This window comes from Panthera uncia, chromosome B4, assembly GCF_023721935.1.
Source record: "Panthera uncia isolate 11264 chromosome B4, Puncia_PCG_1.0, whole genome shotgun sequence".
NCBI lineage: Eukaryota > Metazoa > Chordata > Mammalia > Carnivora > Felidae > Panthera > Panthera uncia.
In genome coordinates, this window is record NC_064809.1 from 66,589,968 (window position 1) to 66,606,037 (window position 16,070).

General features: G+C 35.9%; 1 protein-coding gene across 2 annotated transcripts in view; it reads left to right on the forward strand.

Moving 5' to 3' along the window:
• The window catches only part of CNTN1 (contactin 1), a 364,093-nt gene that overhangs the window by 219,664 nt on the left and 128,359 nt on the right, over positions 1-16,070 (forward strand). For both annotated transcript variants that reach the window (XM_049625293.1, XM_049625294.1), the window contains 5 exons: positions 197-321; positions 998-1,115; positions 7,207-7,357; positions 13,301-13,428; positions 13,727-13,902. In XM_049625293.1, coding sequence (XP_049481250.1) covers positions 197-321; positions 998-1,115; positions 7,207-7,357; positions 13,301-13,428; positions 13,727-13,902 — 698 coding nt within the window. The remainder of the gene's footprint in view (positions 1-196; positions 322-997; positions 1,116-7,206; positions 7,358-13,300; positions 13,429-13,726; positions 13,903-16,070) is intronic.

Here is a 16,070-nt window from a genome sequence, read left to right on the forward strand (position 1 = left end):
ATAACAATGTAGGATAAAATTTACCTGAAGACCTATGGGGATGCAATTTCAATGGCTCTAACACTGGTTTTATGGCATATATAATATCTGATGTATTCTCCAGAAGAAGATCAACCAAATGTGACGTTTGCATTCTTGAGATTATTTTGAGTGTTGAGATTTGAGTCTGACACTTACAATGTTCTTTAACTTTCAGCGTTTCCTGAGTGGGTAGAACATATCAACGACACAGAGGTGGATATAGGCAGTGACCTCTATTGGCCTTGTGTGGCCACAGGGAAGCCCATCCCTACAATCCGATGGCTGAAAAATGGATATGCGGTATGTATGTTCAAGCGTTTTGCGGTTCTTGAGTCCATACTCAGGCACCATTTCCAGTGGTCCTCAGATAAATTTAGCAAGAGAATCAATAGAGTAAGGGTATCTTGGCCCTAAAATTAAATAATTAAATAAATAAATAAATAAATAAGTCTTCTAAAAAAGGCAAACAAGGAAGTGAACAATAAATTATCTTCTTTCAGTTTAAAACAACGTTTCTGCAATCTTATGTCTACCTTCTCTCTCTCTTCCTCTCTCTCCTTATTTTGCCCTTTGTTCCATATCTTGCCCTTCTTCCTACTTTTCCTTCTCTACTACCTGATATTGTCCTCTTTTTTTTGGCCACTATTTCCCTGACCCCACAGAAACAGAGGTAAGAGGGAAGGTTCTACCTTTAGCCCTGGGGACAAGTAGCAGCAGTGGGGCCCTTCTGTACCTACCCTCTGTAATCTCCCAGCTGGGCCAAGAGGGAAAAAGTGGACTCCCAGCTCTGTAGGATGAATAGAACAAGAGCCACTGGGCATGGTAAGTGGGTTTTAAACCCTACTGTATCTGGCTTAGTTAACAGTGGGGGCAAAATATTGTACCTGAATGAAAAGGCAAACCAGCCCAGACCTAAATAAAAGCATTTCTGTTAAAGTTTATCAAGGAAATGTATTTTGCTTTGTCTTCTTTTCAGTATCATAAAGGGGAGTTGAGACTGTATGATGTGACTTTTGAAAATGCTGGCATGTACCAGTGCATAGCTGAAAACACACATGGAGCCATATATGCAAATGCGGAGTTGAAGATCTTGGGTCAGTATCATTTCTAGTTTCTGATAACATTCAGCAAGAAAGCGCCACATTAAACAATGATCATAAGGGTTTCTGCAGATCATATTTGATTGTATGTTGGATCACTAAAGGTGACAACTTTCAAAATGTGGTTTGGAACAGGATGATATTGTTGTTTTATTTCCCTTCTTTCACTGGAGAACAGTAAATAAGTTAGAGGCAGCATGGAGTACAATAATTTAAAAAAATGATTTACAGGTAAAGCAAACTTTACACACGCCAGTTTTTACAAGTCTTATTCTCCCCTATGTCTGGGCTGTTAAATACTTCCTGAAAATCACATTGTGGTGATTGATGCTTCCACAATGCATGTGACCCAGTCTCAGATGGGTCTTCAGCACTTGCTAGTTATAGCAGTCTTTGGATCTCATATCCTACAATTGATATTTAAAATCCTCAGGACATTCCTCAAGCTCTTTGCTCCACCCTGACTCCTTCTTTGGTATCGCTTTCTTACTCTGCCATAACAATTGAAACCCTTTGAAATAAAATATATCAATTTCCTATCCACATTCAAAAGTATGTAAATCTTTACTACATTTTCCCCTTCATGTTCTTCATCCAGAGGCGTGAGTATCTCTCCTCTCTAAAACAGGCATACCTCGTCTCGTTTCATTGCATTTCACAGATACTGTGTTTTTACCAATCGAAGGTTTATTGCAATCCTGCAGCGAGCAGGCATATTTCCAACAGCATTGGCTTACTTCATGTCTCTGTATTACATTTTGGTAATTTCACAATATTTAAAACTTTTTCATTATTATTATATTTGGTATGTTAATCTGTAGTCAGTGGTCTTTGATATTACTATTGAAACTGTTTTCAGGCACCATGAATCAGGCCCATACACGAGAGCAAACCTAATCAATACATGTGTGTGTTCTGACTGCCCACATTCCTTCACCTCGAGCCTCCCTATTCTCTGAGACACAGCAATATTGAAATTAGGCCAGTCAATAAGCTTACAATGGCTTCTGGGTGTTCAAATGAAAGGAAGAGTCAGACATCTCTTACTTTCACCCAAAAGCTAGAAATGATTAAGCTTAATGAGGAAGGAATGTCAAAAGCTGAAATAGGCTGAAGGCTAGGTTTCTTGTGCTAACCAGTTAGCCAAGTTGTGCACGCAGAGGAAAAGTTCTTATGATTAGAAGTGCAGGTCTAGTGAGCACATGAATGATAAGAGAACAAAACAGCCTTATTGCTGATTTGAAGAAAGTTTTAGTGGTCTGAATAGAAGATCAGATCAGCCACATTATTCACTTAAGCCAGAGCCTAATCCAGAGCAAGGCTCTTACTCTCTTCAATTCTGTGAAGACTGAAAGAGGGGAGGAAGCTGCAGAAGAAAAGTTTAAAACTAGCTCAGGTTGGTTCATGAGGTTTAGGGTAGAGAAGAGAGGAAATGGCTTCACAGCTGACACTTTTGTTGGGGACTAATGTGGCTGGTGACTTTCAGTTGAAGCCAATGCACATTTGCCGTTCTGAGAATCCTACAGCCCTTAAGAATTATGCTAAATCTAATCTGTCTGTGCTCTGTAAAGGGAACAACAAAGACTGGATGACAGCACATCTGTTGACAACATGGTTTACTGAATATTTTAAGCCCTCTGTTGAGAACTACTTATCAGAAAAAAAAATTTCTTTCAAAATACTACTGCTCCTTACACACCTGGTCACCCAAGAACTCTGATGGAGATGTACGTGAGATTAATGTTGTTTTCATGCCTACTAACACAACATCCATTCTGAGGCCCTTGAATCAAGGAGCAATTTCGACTTTCAAATTTTATTATTTAAGAACTGCATTTCATAAGGCTCTAGGTGTCACAGATGGTGATTTCTTGGATGTCTCTTGGCAAAGCAAATTGAAAAATCTCTGAAAAGGATTCACTATTCTGGATACCATAAAGAACTTTCATGTTCATGGGAAGATGCAAAATATCATCAACGTGGGCAGGAGATGGGAAGAAGTTGATTCTAACCCTCAGGGATGACTTTGTGAGGTTCAAGACTTCAGTGGAGGAAGGAGCTGTAGATGTGGTGGAACTGGAAAGAGAACTAGAATTAGAAGTGGAGCCTGAGGATTTCACTGAATTCTTCTAATCTCATGATAAATCTTGAGCAGATGAAGAGTTGCTTCTTATGGATGAGCAAATAAAGTAGTTTCTTGAGGTGGAATATATTCCTGGTGAAGATGCTGTGAAGATTGTTGAAATGACAACAAAGGATTTAGAATATTACATCAACTTGGCTGATAAAGCATGGCTAGGTTTGAGAGGATTGGCTCCCATTTTGAAAGAAGTTCAGTGGTGAGTAAAATGCTGTCATATGGCATCACATACCACAGAGAAATCTTTCATGAGAGGAAGAGTCAATCGATGGGGAAAGCCTCATTGTTGTCTTTTTTCAGAAATTTCCACAGATGCCCCCCCACCGCCAACCCTCAGCAACCATTACCCTGATCAGTCAGCAGCCATCAACATGGAGGCCAGACCCTCCACTAGCAAAAAGACTATGACTTGCTGAAAACTCATATGATGGTTAGCATTTTTTAGCAATAAAGTATTTTTAAATTAAGGTATGTACGTTGTTTATTTTCAGCCATAACGCCATTTGCACAGCGAATAGGCTATAATATAGTGTAAATATAACTGTTATATGTATTGGGAAAGCAAAAAATTCATGTGACTCACTTGTGATTTTTGCTTTATTGGGGTGGTCTGGAACCTAACCTGGAATATCTCTGAGGTATGCCTGTAATCCCTTTACCTCTGCCCTATATTCATTTCTTTTCACTTACCCTGTACTTGATATGAACAGATATCTCTTCTCCATGTGCATATGTATGTTCATATCTTTCTTGCTGCCTCTCCTTTTAATCATGTTTTATTCTTGAATTCTCTGCTTCTTTGGCTTTGGAGACTCCATGCTTTCATACCTCCCAGATTATTTCTTCTTGATCATTTTTATTTTTTCCTCTTTACCCCTTCCTCTGCTCAGTTAGAAATCTTGCTCTCAGATTCCATTCTTATGGTTTCATTCTATTCTGTAACCCACTTTTTTGTCATATTCTATATTATTATTCCCAAATTATTATTTTCAAATTTTTAGAAATCCTTGATAATTTCTTCTTCTTCCATTAACTATCATTGATTCTTTATATCACTGGCTCAGGTTTTTATCCTTAGCTCAATATAAAGCTTCCTAATAGGAATGTTCATCTGGTAACCTCACAGATAACCCAGACTTAGCGTGTCTGAAGCTATAATCCTTATTTCTCACTCACCTTATCCTGAAAAATTCTGTTCTATAGAATGGCATAATTCATTACATCTTTTCTTTCTATCACATCTACTAAATTTCTCAATGTTACCCCATAAATCTCACATTCTCCTTACTTTCATTACAACTACTTTAATTAAGGCCTTACTGTAATATGTCCTTTTCATTTTATTTTAATTAGCTGTCATCAGCTTTAGTCATGTTATAAGTAATGAATCTAGATGTAGCCAGGCTTTGTCTTCTACAACTGATTACCAAAAAGATAAAGCAGTGACTATAAAGTGTGGCCTATTTTATTATTGCTACACCAAAGGGAAATTTTTTAAAATATTGCTATCAGGGGCGCCTGGGTGGCTCAGTCGGTTGGGTGTCTGACTTTGGCTCAGGTCATGATCTCACAGCTCTGTGGGTTCAAGCCCCGCGTCGGGCTCTGTGCTGACGGCTCGGAACCTGGAGCCTGCTTCGGATTCTGTGTCTCCCTCTCTCTCTGCCCCTAACGACTCGCATTCTGTCTCTGTCTCTCTCAAAAATAAATAAATATTAAAAAAATTTTAAAAAATTGCTATCACTATAAATTAACACTAAAAAATATGAAAGAATATGAAAAACTAACTTTAAGAAGAGTTGAGGCCTTCTTAATTTTAATTTTCCCTGTCTCTTGTTATAATGCTGAAGATCATATTCCATTTATTCCCTCCAAGGTAAAAATTCTTTGCTGATATATTTAATCTACTTTATTTGGGTATCAAACAAACATTCAGGCTCAGGCTTCATACCATATTACTTTATTATGAAATACAATAAAATTGTTTTGACTCTTATACGAGATAGGAGGTGACTTTGAATGTTTTTCCAAATGTTAGCTTTTTATTTTTTGTTAAAATTTATTTATTGTGCTATGTTACAAAATAATAAGAACATTCAACAGCTCAGGATGAAAGATCTCTCCATATTCGAGCACAAAATTTATCAGTATTTTAATGGCTTTTATTAAACAAACTGCTTGAGTGTTTTCAGCCTTATAGTAATGTTTCTGGGCATCTTTATATTTGTTTGAATCAATTTTTGTTTATTAGCTTTAGAAACAATGCTTCTCTCTAGATATATTCCTTTGCTATCTAGGTAATTCATTTATTCACCCACCAAATATTTTTTGGGAACTTATTCTACACCAGATACTATTCTTTTTAATAGACACAATAAAGAATGATAGAAAAAAAATGCATATCTTCTTAGTTTGGGGACAAATATTCCCTCATTTTCCCACTTCTAAAATATGTAGGAACATAGTTTGGATTCTTTCACTATAAATTCAAATACTGGATAAGTATGAAGTCATTTAAAGAACTATATGAAATCAACTTTTTTCATTAAAACTCAGACTCAGGAAAAATTCTAATTTTCTAAATGAATTTAGATTTTTAAAATATAATTCCATTAAACTTTCTTTCCTATTTGACAAGCAATATGTCACCCAGAATATTTATTGAGCCTGTACAAAATTCTACACACGGAGTTAGGTGTACAACACAAGTTGGTTGGTTACTTATTTGTTTATTGTCAGTTATCAAAACTCAGACCAAAAGAACAATGGGATAAACTAAATCCTTGCTATAAAAGTGTGTCCCACAGAGCAGCAACAGCAATAACAACACCTGAGAGCTTGTTAGAAGTGCTGAATCTCAGGTCCACACCAGGCCTACTTAATCAACATTTTACCAAGATCATCACATTATTTTGATGTACAAATAGAATTTGAGAGTCACAGGACTAGCAGATGACAAGCTAATATCTGGACAAAGATATACTTGGGCCTGGAAAAGCCTACAGAATGGACACAGTTACATACAGAGACTGGATGTATAGAAATAAATGGATGCCCCCTCCGCCAAGAATTCTGCTAGAATACAAGGAAATTGAGAAATGAGCCAGATGTAGGAGACCTAAAGAAAAATAGAGCACATCATCACTGAAGTAACCATTTAAGAGGCTCTGTATCCTGTTTTTCGTAAGCTCTGTACTTTGACATAAGGAGAAACTATAGGTGGATCATGTACCCTTCAATTAATTGCATCCATCACTCCCATGGATGTTTGCAGGTAGGTCTGAAGGCAGACATATGTTCATTTTGGCATCAGAGCGTCTGCACACAGTTGGTGCTCAAGAAATGTTTTCATACTGAAGGGGGAATCATATTGTTTAATTAAAAGAGGATGCTGGCAAATCAGTAGGAAAAAGATTCAATTGTGAATCCTACCTGATACTGCCTATGGCATCTTTGGCAAATTATATAATCTTAATAGATATCAGTTCTCTCATTTGTACACTGGAGATAGGTCATTCAAAGTATGGTTGAGGGTATTAATTATGACCGTATGTCGATATTCATAATGATGCTCAATATAACTCCAGTCTTCCACCTAACTTCCTTTGTGCAATTAAGTCAAAATAATTAAATTGGATGTTACCTTCAAGGTAAATATGTATATAGCAATTGATTGTGACTAAAATCATAACAATTAATTCTGTTAACAGCAAGATTTATACATTTAAAATGGGTGAATTTTATAAGTAAAATATACCTCAGTTAAGTTACTAAGTAAAAAAATGTATGAATACTAGGTATGAAATATTTATGGTCATATCTGATAATATTTGGTGGGATTAATGTTTTCTGTTGATTATTAATCAAAAGAATAAAAGATGCTATAGAAGAAATGTTTTATTTTCCCTTTTTAGTGAAAGAGAAAAATAATCATTTGTTTCCTTTTAGCTTTGGCTCCAACTTTTGAAATGAATCCTATGAAGAAAAAGATCTTAGCTGCTAAGGGAGGAAGGGTCATAATTGAATGCAAACCTAAAGCAGCACCCAAGCCAAAATTCTCATGGAGTAAAGGGACAGAGTGGCTCGTCAATAGCAGCAGGTCAGTTCGGAAACTAGAAATCCAATTGCAATGAACTATTTGGCCAAGTTCATTTAAAGAGGACGTTAAAGAGGACTTATGTAAATGTTGGTTGTTCTAACTTTCCTCTGCAGAAGGCACTGTAATTCTAAGATAAACAAAAGTAAGAAATACTTACCCTTCACTCTTATTATCTGTGATAATCAAGGTTCAATTTTTAGGCTTCTGTAATTTATAAGAAATTTAGAAAATTGAGACTCAGGGATTTTTGGTAAATTGCCCAAGTCCTCAGGGGGGGAAAAATGAACAATGGGAAATAAAATAGGATCTCTGACTTACTTTTCCCGTAACAAGGACTTCTGTATCCATTTATATTTGGTTTAGTTTTATGAAGTTAGCCCATTAAATATTTCAGTAGAAAAAATATAGAGGTACATTTCAAAGAATAAATCACCCCTTCCCATCTTTTAAAATAAATTGGAATTTCTCACCTTCCTAACAAGTAAACGATTACCAATGTTTTGGTAGCTTTAGGATAAAATATAAAGCATGTGACTTCATAATATTTATTTAAAAGCCACACTGAATGGTTTCTATAAATGTACTAGAAGAAGATAAGGTAATATTGAGTATGGAGAAAAGAAAGTCAGGATAGGAAATGGGATGTGAAAGTGGGGGAGAAAGAAATATTATAGGCAATGAAAGGAATATGTACAAGGGCCCTGAGGCAGAGAGTATAGGATGGTGAAGAATTTAAGAATTCTTAGGTTTCTGAGGTTTTCCCTTAGGAGAAAGTGGAGAAGAGTTTTAAGAGATAAGATATAGTAATCCAGCTCATCAATAATGTTTTCTAGGCGAGGGGGCTTGGACCCCATCTTTGAGTAACCAAATCTGTTAAAGACTTAAATAAAGGAGAAAAAGATGTACTTTTTGCATTCAAAAAGAATATTCTAGCAAAAGCACATAAGACAGATCTTCTTCACAATAATAATTTAAAAAGTAGGTAAGATGGGTATTATTATCTCTATTTTGATGTATCCGAAGCCTGGAACGGTTAAAGTAAACTTTTGAAAGTATGTTGATAATCTCCAAACTGAAACTTCAACTTGGGTCATATTGACATGGAATGAACATATGCCAACACAGTTCTGTTATTAGGATGGGCACAAGTGTGGCTGTGTATGGGACAGAGATCGAGATGGGGGTGGGGGGTGGTAGGGAGTGCACAGGGTCAGTAGTTATTTCCACAAGCACGTTAACTTTTAAAATGAATAGATTTGACTAAGATTTATTAAGACCTTAGCAAAATGATGCTAGCAGAATCAGTGTTAAAGGAAGAATTAATTTGTTCAATTTTCTGCCGAAACATTAATGATCAGACAGTGAGCAATGCAGAGACTGTGACCAAAGGCTAAGTCCCTTATCTAGGTACTTAGTTACCCCTGCAATAAACTTGTGGCACAGCATCCCCCTCAGCCTCCCCACCCCTGCCACTAACTTTCTCCCCTAAATGAAAAAAATCTTGCTCTGATTCTGTTGAGGACCAATGTCATGAGCCTTTCTGACCAAGGATTTCTCAGAACCTGGTTTCATGGCCTTGTTTTTCCTAAATATCAGTATGTGTTCAAAAAAGGAAAAGAAAAAGGATATTTTCCTAGATATCAACATGTGTTCTAGCTCCTAAAATCTTACCATTTTAATCTTGTCAGAATATTTTTAGTCTTTGAATCAAGTTGTATTACTTCTTGACAAAAGACTCTATAAATCCAATTTTTGCTCACTGCTTTAATCCATTAATTTTTCAGATTATAAGCACGATTTTATAATAGATACAGTATTTTACATAAAAATAAAGTTCAATGTGGTAAGATAGTATGCATTAAGAAAAATTCAACTAATAAATTGGTTTTAGAGAAATAAAACATTTCTATTTAAAAATAATATTCAAGGAGCACCTGAATAACTGTCTTTCAGCATAACTGTAATCTCATTCTGATTAATAAACCACAGAAAATGGTTCCACATTACAGTTAGCCACACTTGATTAGTAGCTTGTAAAATGGTTTATGTGATATTTCCTATCAGTAGAGAAGAAACATAAATCTTGATAAATTATAATTAGGTTCTCAATTGTATGATTTTACTTGGAGCTAAATGATATACAGTTTACAACAGAATTTATTTGTAGTTGTTTATTTCATATTTAATGGACTGCTATCAGCTCTAAAGTGATCTTTATCTGAGCCATTTATGTGAGAGCAACTCCAAAATTCTTTTCTTCTCTAGAGTTAGTATTCTTTAGCAATTAACAAGTAAAATGAAGGTTATCCTGGGGTAATTTTGGCAAAAGTGAGTGACTAATTTATTTAAGACCAAGTAGTTCCTAGTTTATTGGACTGCTTATCCATATCAGATTATCTGAAAATAAGGATAAGATCACTAGAGTTTAATCTGCATTGATTTAAGAATGGGGACCATTAGGGGCTCCTGGGTGGCTCAGTCAGTTAAGGGTCCGACTCTTGGTTTCGACTCGGGTTTCATGAGTTTGAACCCTGCATCAGGCTCTGAGTTGGAAGTGCAGAGTTGCTTGGGATTCTCTCTCTCTCTCTCTCTCTCTCTCTCTGCTGCTGCTCTCTCTCTCTGCTGCTGCTGCTCTCTCTCTCTCCCCTTCTGTCTCTGCCCCTCCCATACTCATGCTGTCTCTGTTAAAATAAATAAATAAACCAAAAATGTATTAAAAAAATAGGGACCATTATTAGAGAAAAATCAAGTTAACTTACCATGGTAACCCTTACCAAAAATTAATTTTAGTGTCACGAAATAAGTGCCTGAAATAATAGGTGAAATGAGTGACATAAAGAAGAATATACTTTGGATATACTAAAGGTTAACTGAGAGCTAATGTGAGAAAACAGAATAATAGTGTGGATTCTAGAAAGAATGATTGCTGTTGTTCTTTCCATTGCATATTGGCTATAATTTTCATAGCTTCACTTGCAAAATAATTAAATGATAGTGCAGTGGAACATTGGCTAAGGGCTCACATTAGATTTTAGTGAAAAAAAGTGTGGCACATTAATGTTGGTCCTTGTTAATATGATTCTGGAGAAGCAGGTGCCAATATAGGAGTAAGTATTCAGGAGATTTATTAATGGCAGTGCCTACATGGGAAAATAGAGAGGGCACTGGGTAGAGGTTTGGACAACCATCTGACCAAGATGCAGGACTGATTCCAGATGAAGGAGAAAGGGAGGGCAGGAAGGAAGGCCCAAGGAAATGACTCAGATTTCAGGGCAGATCTGAGTATGGTGAGGCCACTGGACAGTCCTCCAGCTCAAACTGCCCCTAAGAATCTGATGTCTCCTAGAAACAGGTCTGCCTTTACATTCCTCTCAGGTTGTCATTGGCTGAGACCAGCCTTTGGAAAGTATAGCCTTGGTTCATACACAGTGATGGATTTCTGAGTGCAACAGCTGTGTGGATCCGTTATACTTCTTACAGTGGAGAACTTAGAGGCACATGCCAAAGCTTCTGCAGTACCAAATAGGTACTTTTAAGGTTATATTATTTTGAAACTACAGTTTCTCTTCAAGGAAAAGAAAGTATTCTGAAATAAATTTAAGTTGGAACTGGATAAAGAGGCAAAAGGAAACCTTGGAATGTATTATTGGTGGAATTTTTTGGCATTTTCTTATGTGGAAATGAATTAAGAAAATTTGGCATTTTCTCAATAAGGTAGATACATGGTGTTTTTCCTTTATCAAGCTCCTCCCTTAAGGTGGAATAGATGGATAATTGTCGGCATGTGCTCTACCAAGCTTCAGAGATAAATTAAGGTTTTTGGAATGGTACATTCAGGAAAGTGAAAATCTAATGATAGGCAATTCGATATTGAATCAAAATGCAAAATATTATATAGCATAGTAAAGTTTTTTTTTAAATTTTTTTAACGTTTATTTATTTTTGAGACAGAGAGAGAGAGAGCATGAACGGGGGAGGATCAGAGAGAGGGAGACACAGAATCTGAAACAGGCTCCAGGCTCTGAGCTGTCAGCACAGAGCCCGACGCGGGGCTCGAACTCACGGACCGCGAGATCATGACCTGAGCCGAAGTCGGCCGCTTAACCGACTGAGCCACCCAGGCGCCCCTAAAGTTTTTAAATAAATATACAAGTTAAATACAATATAGTTATATATAATGAGTTTTTATAGTCTCTAGTCTCTAAGGAAGAGGCAGACAGAGGGAATAGATTTAGGTTGCTAGTATGAAAGATTTAGGTTCCATTGAAAGAAGAATTTCCTAAATATTAATCTGTTACAGAAGCTGTTAATAAGGAAGGTTTTAGAATATCCTCCTTTAAACATTACTAAAAAATATTTTTGCCTTCCTCTGTAGCTGTGGAAATGATAGTCTGTGCTAAATTTAAAGTCTGAGTTGAATAGGGGCACATGTTGCCCCAATGTTTATAGCAGCACTTTCAACAATAGCCAAATTATGGAAAGAGCCTAAATGTCCATCAACTGACGAATGGATAAAGAAGATGTGGTTTATATATACGATGGAATACTACTTGGCAATGACAAAGAATGAAATCTGGCCATTTGCAGCAACATGGATGGAACTGGAGGGTATTATGCTAAGTGAAATAAGCCAGGCAGAGAAAGACAGATACCATATGTCTTCACTCATATGCGGATCCTGAGAAACTTAACAGAAGATGGGGGGAGAGGGGAAGGTGGAAAAAAGTTACAGAGAGGGAGGCAGCCAAACCATAAGAGACTCTTAAGGACTGAACAACTGAAGGTTGATGGGGATTGGGGGAGAGGGGAAAGTGGGTGATGGGCATGGAGGAGGGCACTTAATAGGATGAGCACTGGGTGTTGTATGGAAACCAATTTGACAATAAATTTCATATATTTAAAAAAAAAAATAAAAATAAATATAATTATATATACTTTTATTTTTTTTTTAAGTCCAAATTGAAGTCCTGAGGTCACATTTCTGGAAGACCTGGGGTCATTCATTTCAGGCCTATGACTGGTTTGACTGGTTTGAGGCTGTTCCACAGCAGTTTTTAAGTCATTTTATGGCAGTATATGAAAAACTATTTGCTTCAATTAAACTCCATGAAGTGCATTCATTCAAGAAAAGGTTGATTGACTTCCTAATCAGTAATTAGTGTCTTCCTCTTCTAAATTCCTGGCACGCAGATTTTCTTTTTCTAATGAATGAATGAATGAATGAGTGAATGAATAGACAGTTATATTACCTGCTGGAGACAGGACCACAAGCAAAGCAGATAAAAAATTCCTGGCATGGAAATGTTACCATCTATTGGAAGGATAGATTAATAAGTAACTGAAGTGTGTGTGACGGCATGAATATTAGGAGAGAAAATCTTAGAGGAGGGATGGGTTGGAGAGGGTGCCTGGACAGCAGCGGTGACATATGCATGCATGCAATGCTAACTAGAATTATTAAGCAAAGCTTTGTTGGAGGTTCCAATGTGCAAAAGCTTTGAGATTGCCCAGGGACTAAAAGGGCAATCAAAGGACTGTGTCTCTTACTATGAGTGAGATGGAAAATCACTGGAGGGAGCTGAGCTGCAGAGTGATCTCACTGAGCGGAAGAGTGACATGGTGTGACTTATGTCACTTATGTCTTCATGTCTGACTGACATGTGGAAAAGAGACTAGAGACAGGCAAGGATAGAAGCAGGAGGCCGGTTAGAGACTACTGCAATAGTCCAAGAAAAAGATGAAGATGGATTTCTAAAGCAATTGGTCAATGCTGGAAAAAATAGTATAAACAAAGGCTAGAATGTTTCATCTTTAGAAAATGTTACTGTCGAGTAATTTGTATAAATTGTAATGATCAAAAGATAGTGTTTGTAATCTAAGACAGATTAGTAAAATGTTTATTAAATTAGTTTTGTGAAGAATGTGTTTCTCTCATTTGAATAGAATACTCATTTGGGAAGATGGCAGCTTGGAAATAAATAACATTACAAGAAATGATGGAGGTATCTATACATGCTTTGCAGAAAATAATAGAGGGAGGGCTAATAACACTGGCACTCTTGTTATTACAGGTAAGAAACCATTTGATCAATATTAATTTTTTCTAGTTTCATAGTACTTAGTTTCTAATATAGTATAAGACATGATTCACAAAGACAGTCCATGTATTGATAAGTTTCCATTTCAAAAGCCCATTGGGCAAATCTCTTGCTTAATGAAATTGTTCCTAGAATTTGAATCTGAAAACATCTTTCTCCCTTTGTTCAGAGAAATAAAAATGTAGTACCTTTTATTCTTTGAAACTGCCAGATAATATGATATCTAATGTTTTCTTGAATTGTGCTTTATTCTTTTTTTTCCAATGTGTAGATCCCACGCGAATTATATTGGCCCCAATTAATGCTGATATTACTGTTGGAGAAAATGCTACCATGCAGTGTGCTGCGTCCTTTGATCCCGCCCTGGATCTCACATTTATTTGGTCCTTCAATGGCTATGTGATCGATTTTAACAAAGAGAACGTTCATTACCAGCGGAATTTTATGGTATGTGTTTTAAGTTTCATCTTATTAACATTCCATTGACCCCTATGTGTCTGCACTGCAACTCCTTTTACTCTAATCATTCATACGAGACTGAAAAACAAGCAAAAAAAAAAAAAAAAGAAAAAAAAAAGAAAAAGAAAAAAAAGCTTTTCATGGTTTACTTATATTACCTGTAGCACTCTTGAACCTTTTCAAAAATGGCTTGCTGTAAGTATTCTGGTAGAGATATTAATCAATACATATTCATTGGGCTTTAGGTTCATTTTTCCTTTCATTACAATATCATTTTGATATTGCTGTGTACTATACTTCATTGTATCTGTACTCTTGGTTGTAGTGCCTTCATAATAATTTTAAATAAGGTAAGAGCATAGAGCTTATCCTTTGTTATAATGATGACTTTAAGGCATTTCTCTTATTCTTTGAGGGTAAGAAATAGGCAAAATATGTATATGGGAGGGTTTGAGCAAATAGTCACGTGATTTTTAGAAGGGTTAAATGGCTGTATTTTAAGAATAGGAAATCATACATGACACTAGTCCTATAAGTACAAATAGTGGTGTCCCTGTGTAGAAATAAAGAAAATAAAGGGAAAGGACTGGTAAGTAATGCAGGAATACTGACTTGCATAGGAACATCGCTGGTGCAAGATAGGACTGTCTATGTTACAGCGAACAGTTGACCCTTGAACCACATGGGGTCTGAACTGCTAGGTCCAATTACACGTGGATGTTTTCAATAAGTACAGTACATAAATGTATTTTCTCGTCCTTATGATTTTCTTCATAACATTTTCTTTTCTCTAGCTTGCTTTATAATAGGAATACAGTATATGATACATACAACATACAAAATATGTGTTAATTGACCGTTTAACTATTACTAAAGTTTCTGGTCAATGGACGGCTCTTAGTAGTTAAGTTTTTGGGGAGTCAAAGCTATAATGGATTTTCAACTGTGCAGGGGTTTAGTGCCCCCAACCCCCGTATTGTTCAAGGGTCAGTTATATATAAAAGATAAATTGGCCACTGTTCCTGTCTGCTCCTAGAAATGCTATTGTTAAGGAACCTAAAAACCTCTTTAGAACATATGCTTAGTGAAGAAAACTAATTTTAATTTTAGAAGTTAATTATAAATATATAAGTAAAAGTTTGAATTAACTCCATGGAATATGTGGGATTTTTAAAGTCCTATGAAATCTTAAGATTGATATGTACATATAATAGCATGCTTTCAAATTGTCTAGCTTTTAAAAAAATTCTAGAACTTTACACTTTAAAAAGCCAAACAAGCATTCAACCAGGTTGAGTGAGACTGATTTTAACTAGATGAAAACATTTCTTCTTAAATTCTTATTAGGTTCATAAAACTACTATCAATGCAATAATCAGTATGTATGCTTTCTACAAATTAACTGCAAATCTAACAGCTCTAGCTATGAGTAGAAATTTACTGTAAACCTGCTGATTGCCTTTCATTTTCAGAACAAAACTTACACTTTAGAAAATAACAACAGGGAACTATTTTAACATTATACTCCTTATATGATATCTCTCCTTATGTTTCTGAAAAATATTTTGGTATGCGTACTCATACCTGTTCCCAACATGAGTAAAATTAGCACTGATATCTTTAGTAATTTCCTCAAATTGTGTTTGATTTTGCAAGTAAGGTGAATGCTACTCAGTTTTCACTCATTTTAACAGGAAAAAATGAGCTAAACAAATGTCTTACTTAAAAGAAAAAGACTTTTGAATTTGCTGGAACTTCATACATGGAGTTTCTTTATGTACTTTAAAATGATAGTTACATTATGTTTGTTGATGTAAATAAATATTTCAAAAAAAAGAAAGGAATAAAGGAGAAAAGGAAGGAAAAGAGACAGGGAGAAGAAGGAAAGGAGAAAGGAAAAAAGGAAAAAGAGCCTGGTAGCTTAAAAAGAGAGGAAAATAAAGAAATAACTGGAATAATAGTTAAGAAATAAATAATAAAATGGATCATAAAAACATAAAAGACTTTGGTCATTACTTACTGGACTCCTTTTGCAGATGACAGCCACAGAAGTTCATGTGCTTGTCCCTCAGCTAATCCAGAGCACAACTCACTGCAGGCCACGCTTTGCCTCACCAACGCTGCTTCAGCTTTATTCCACCAAGTGATAACCACTG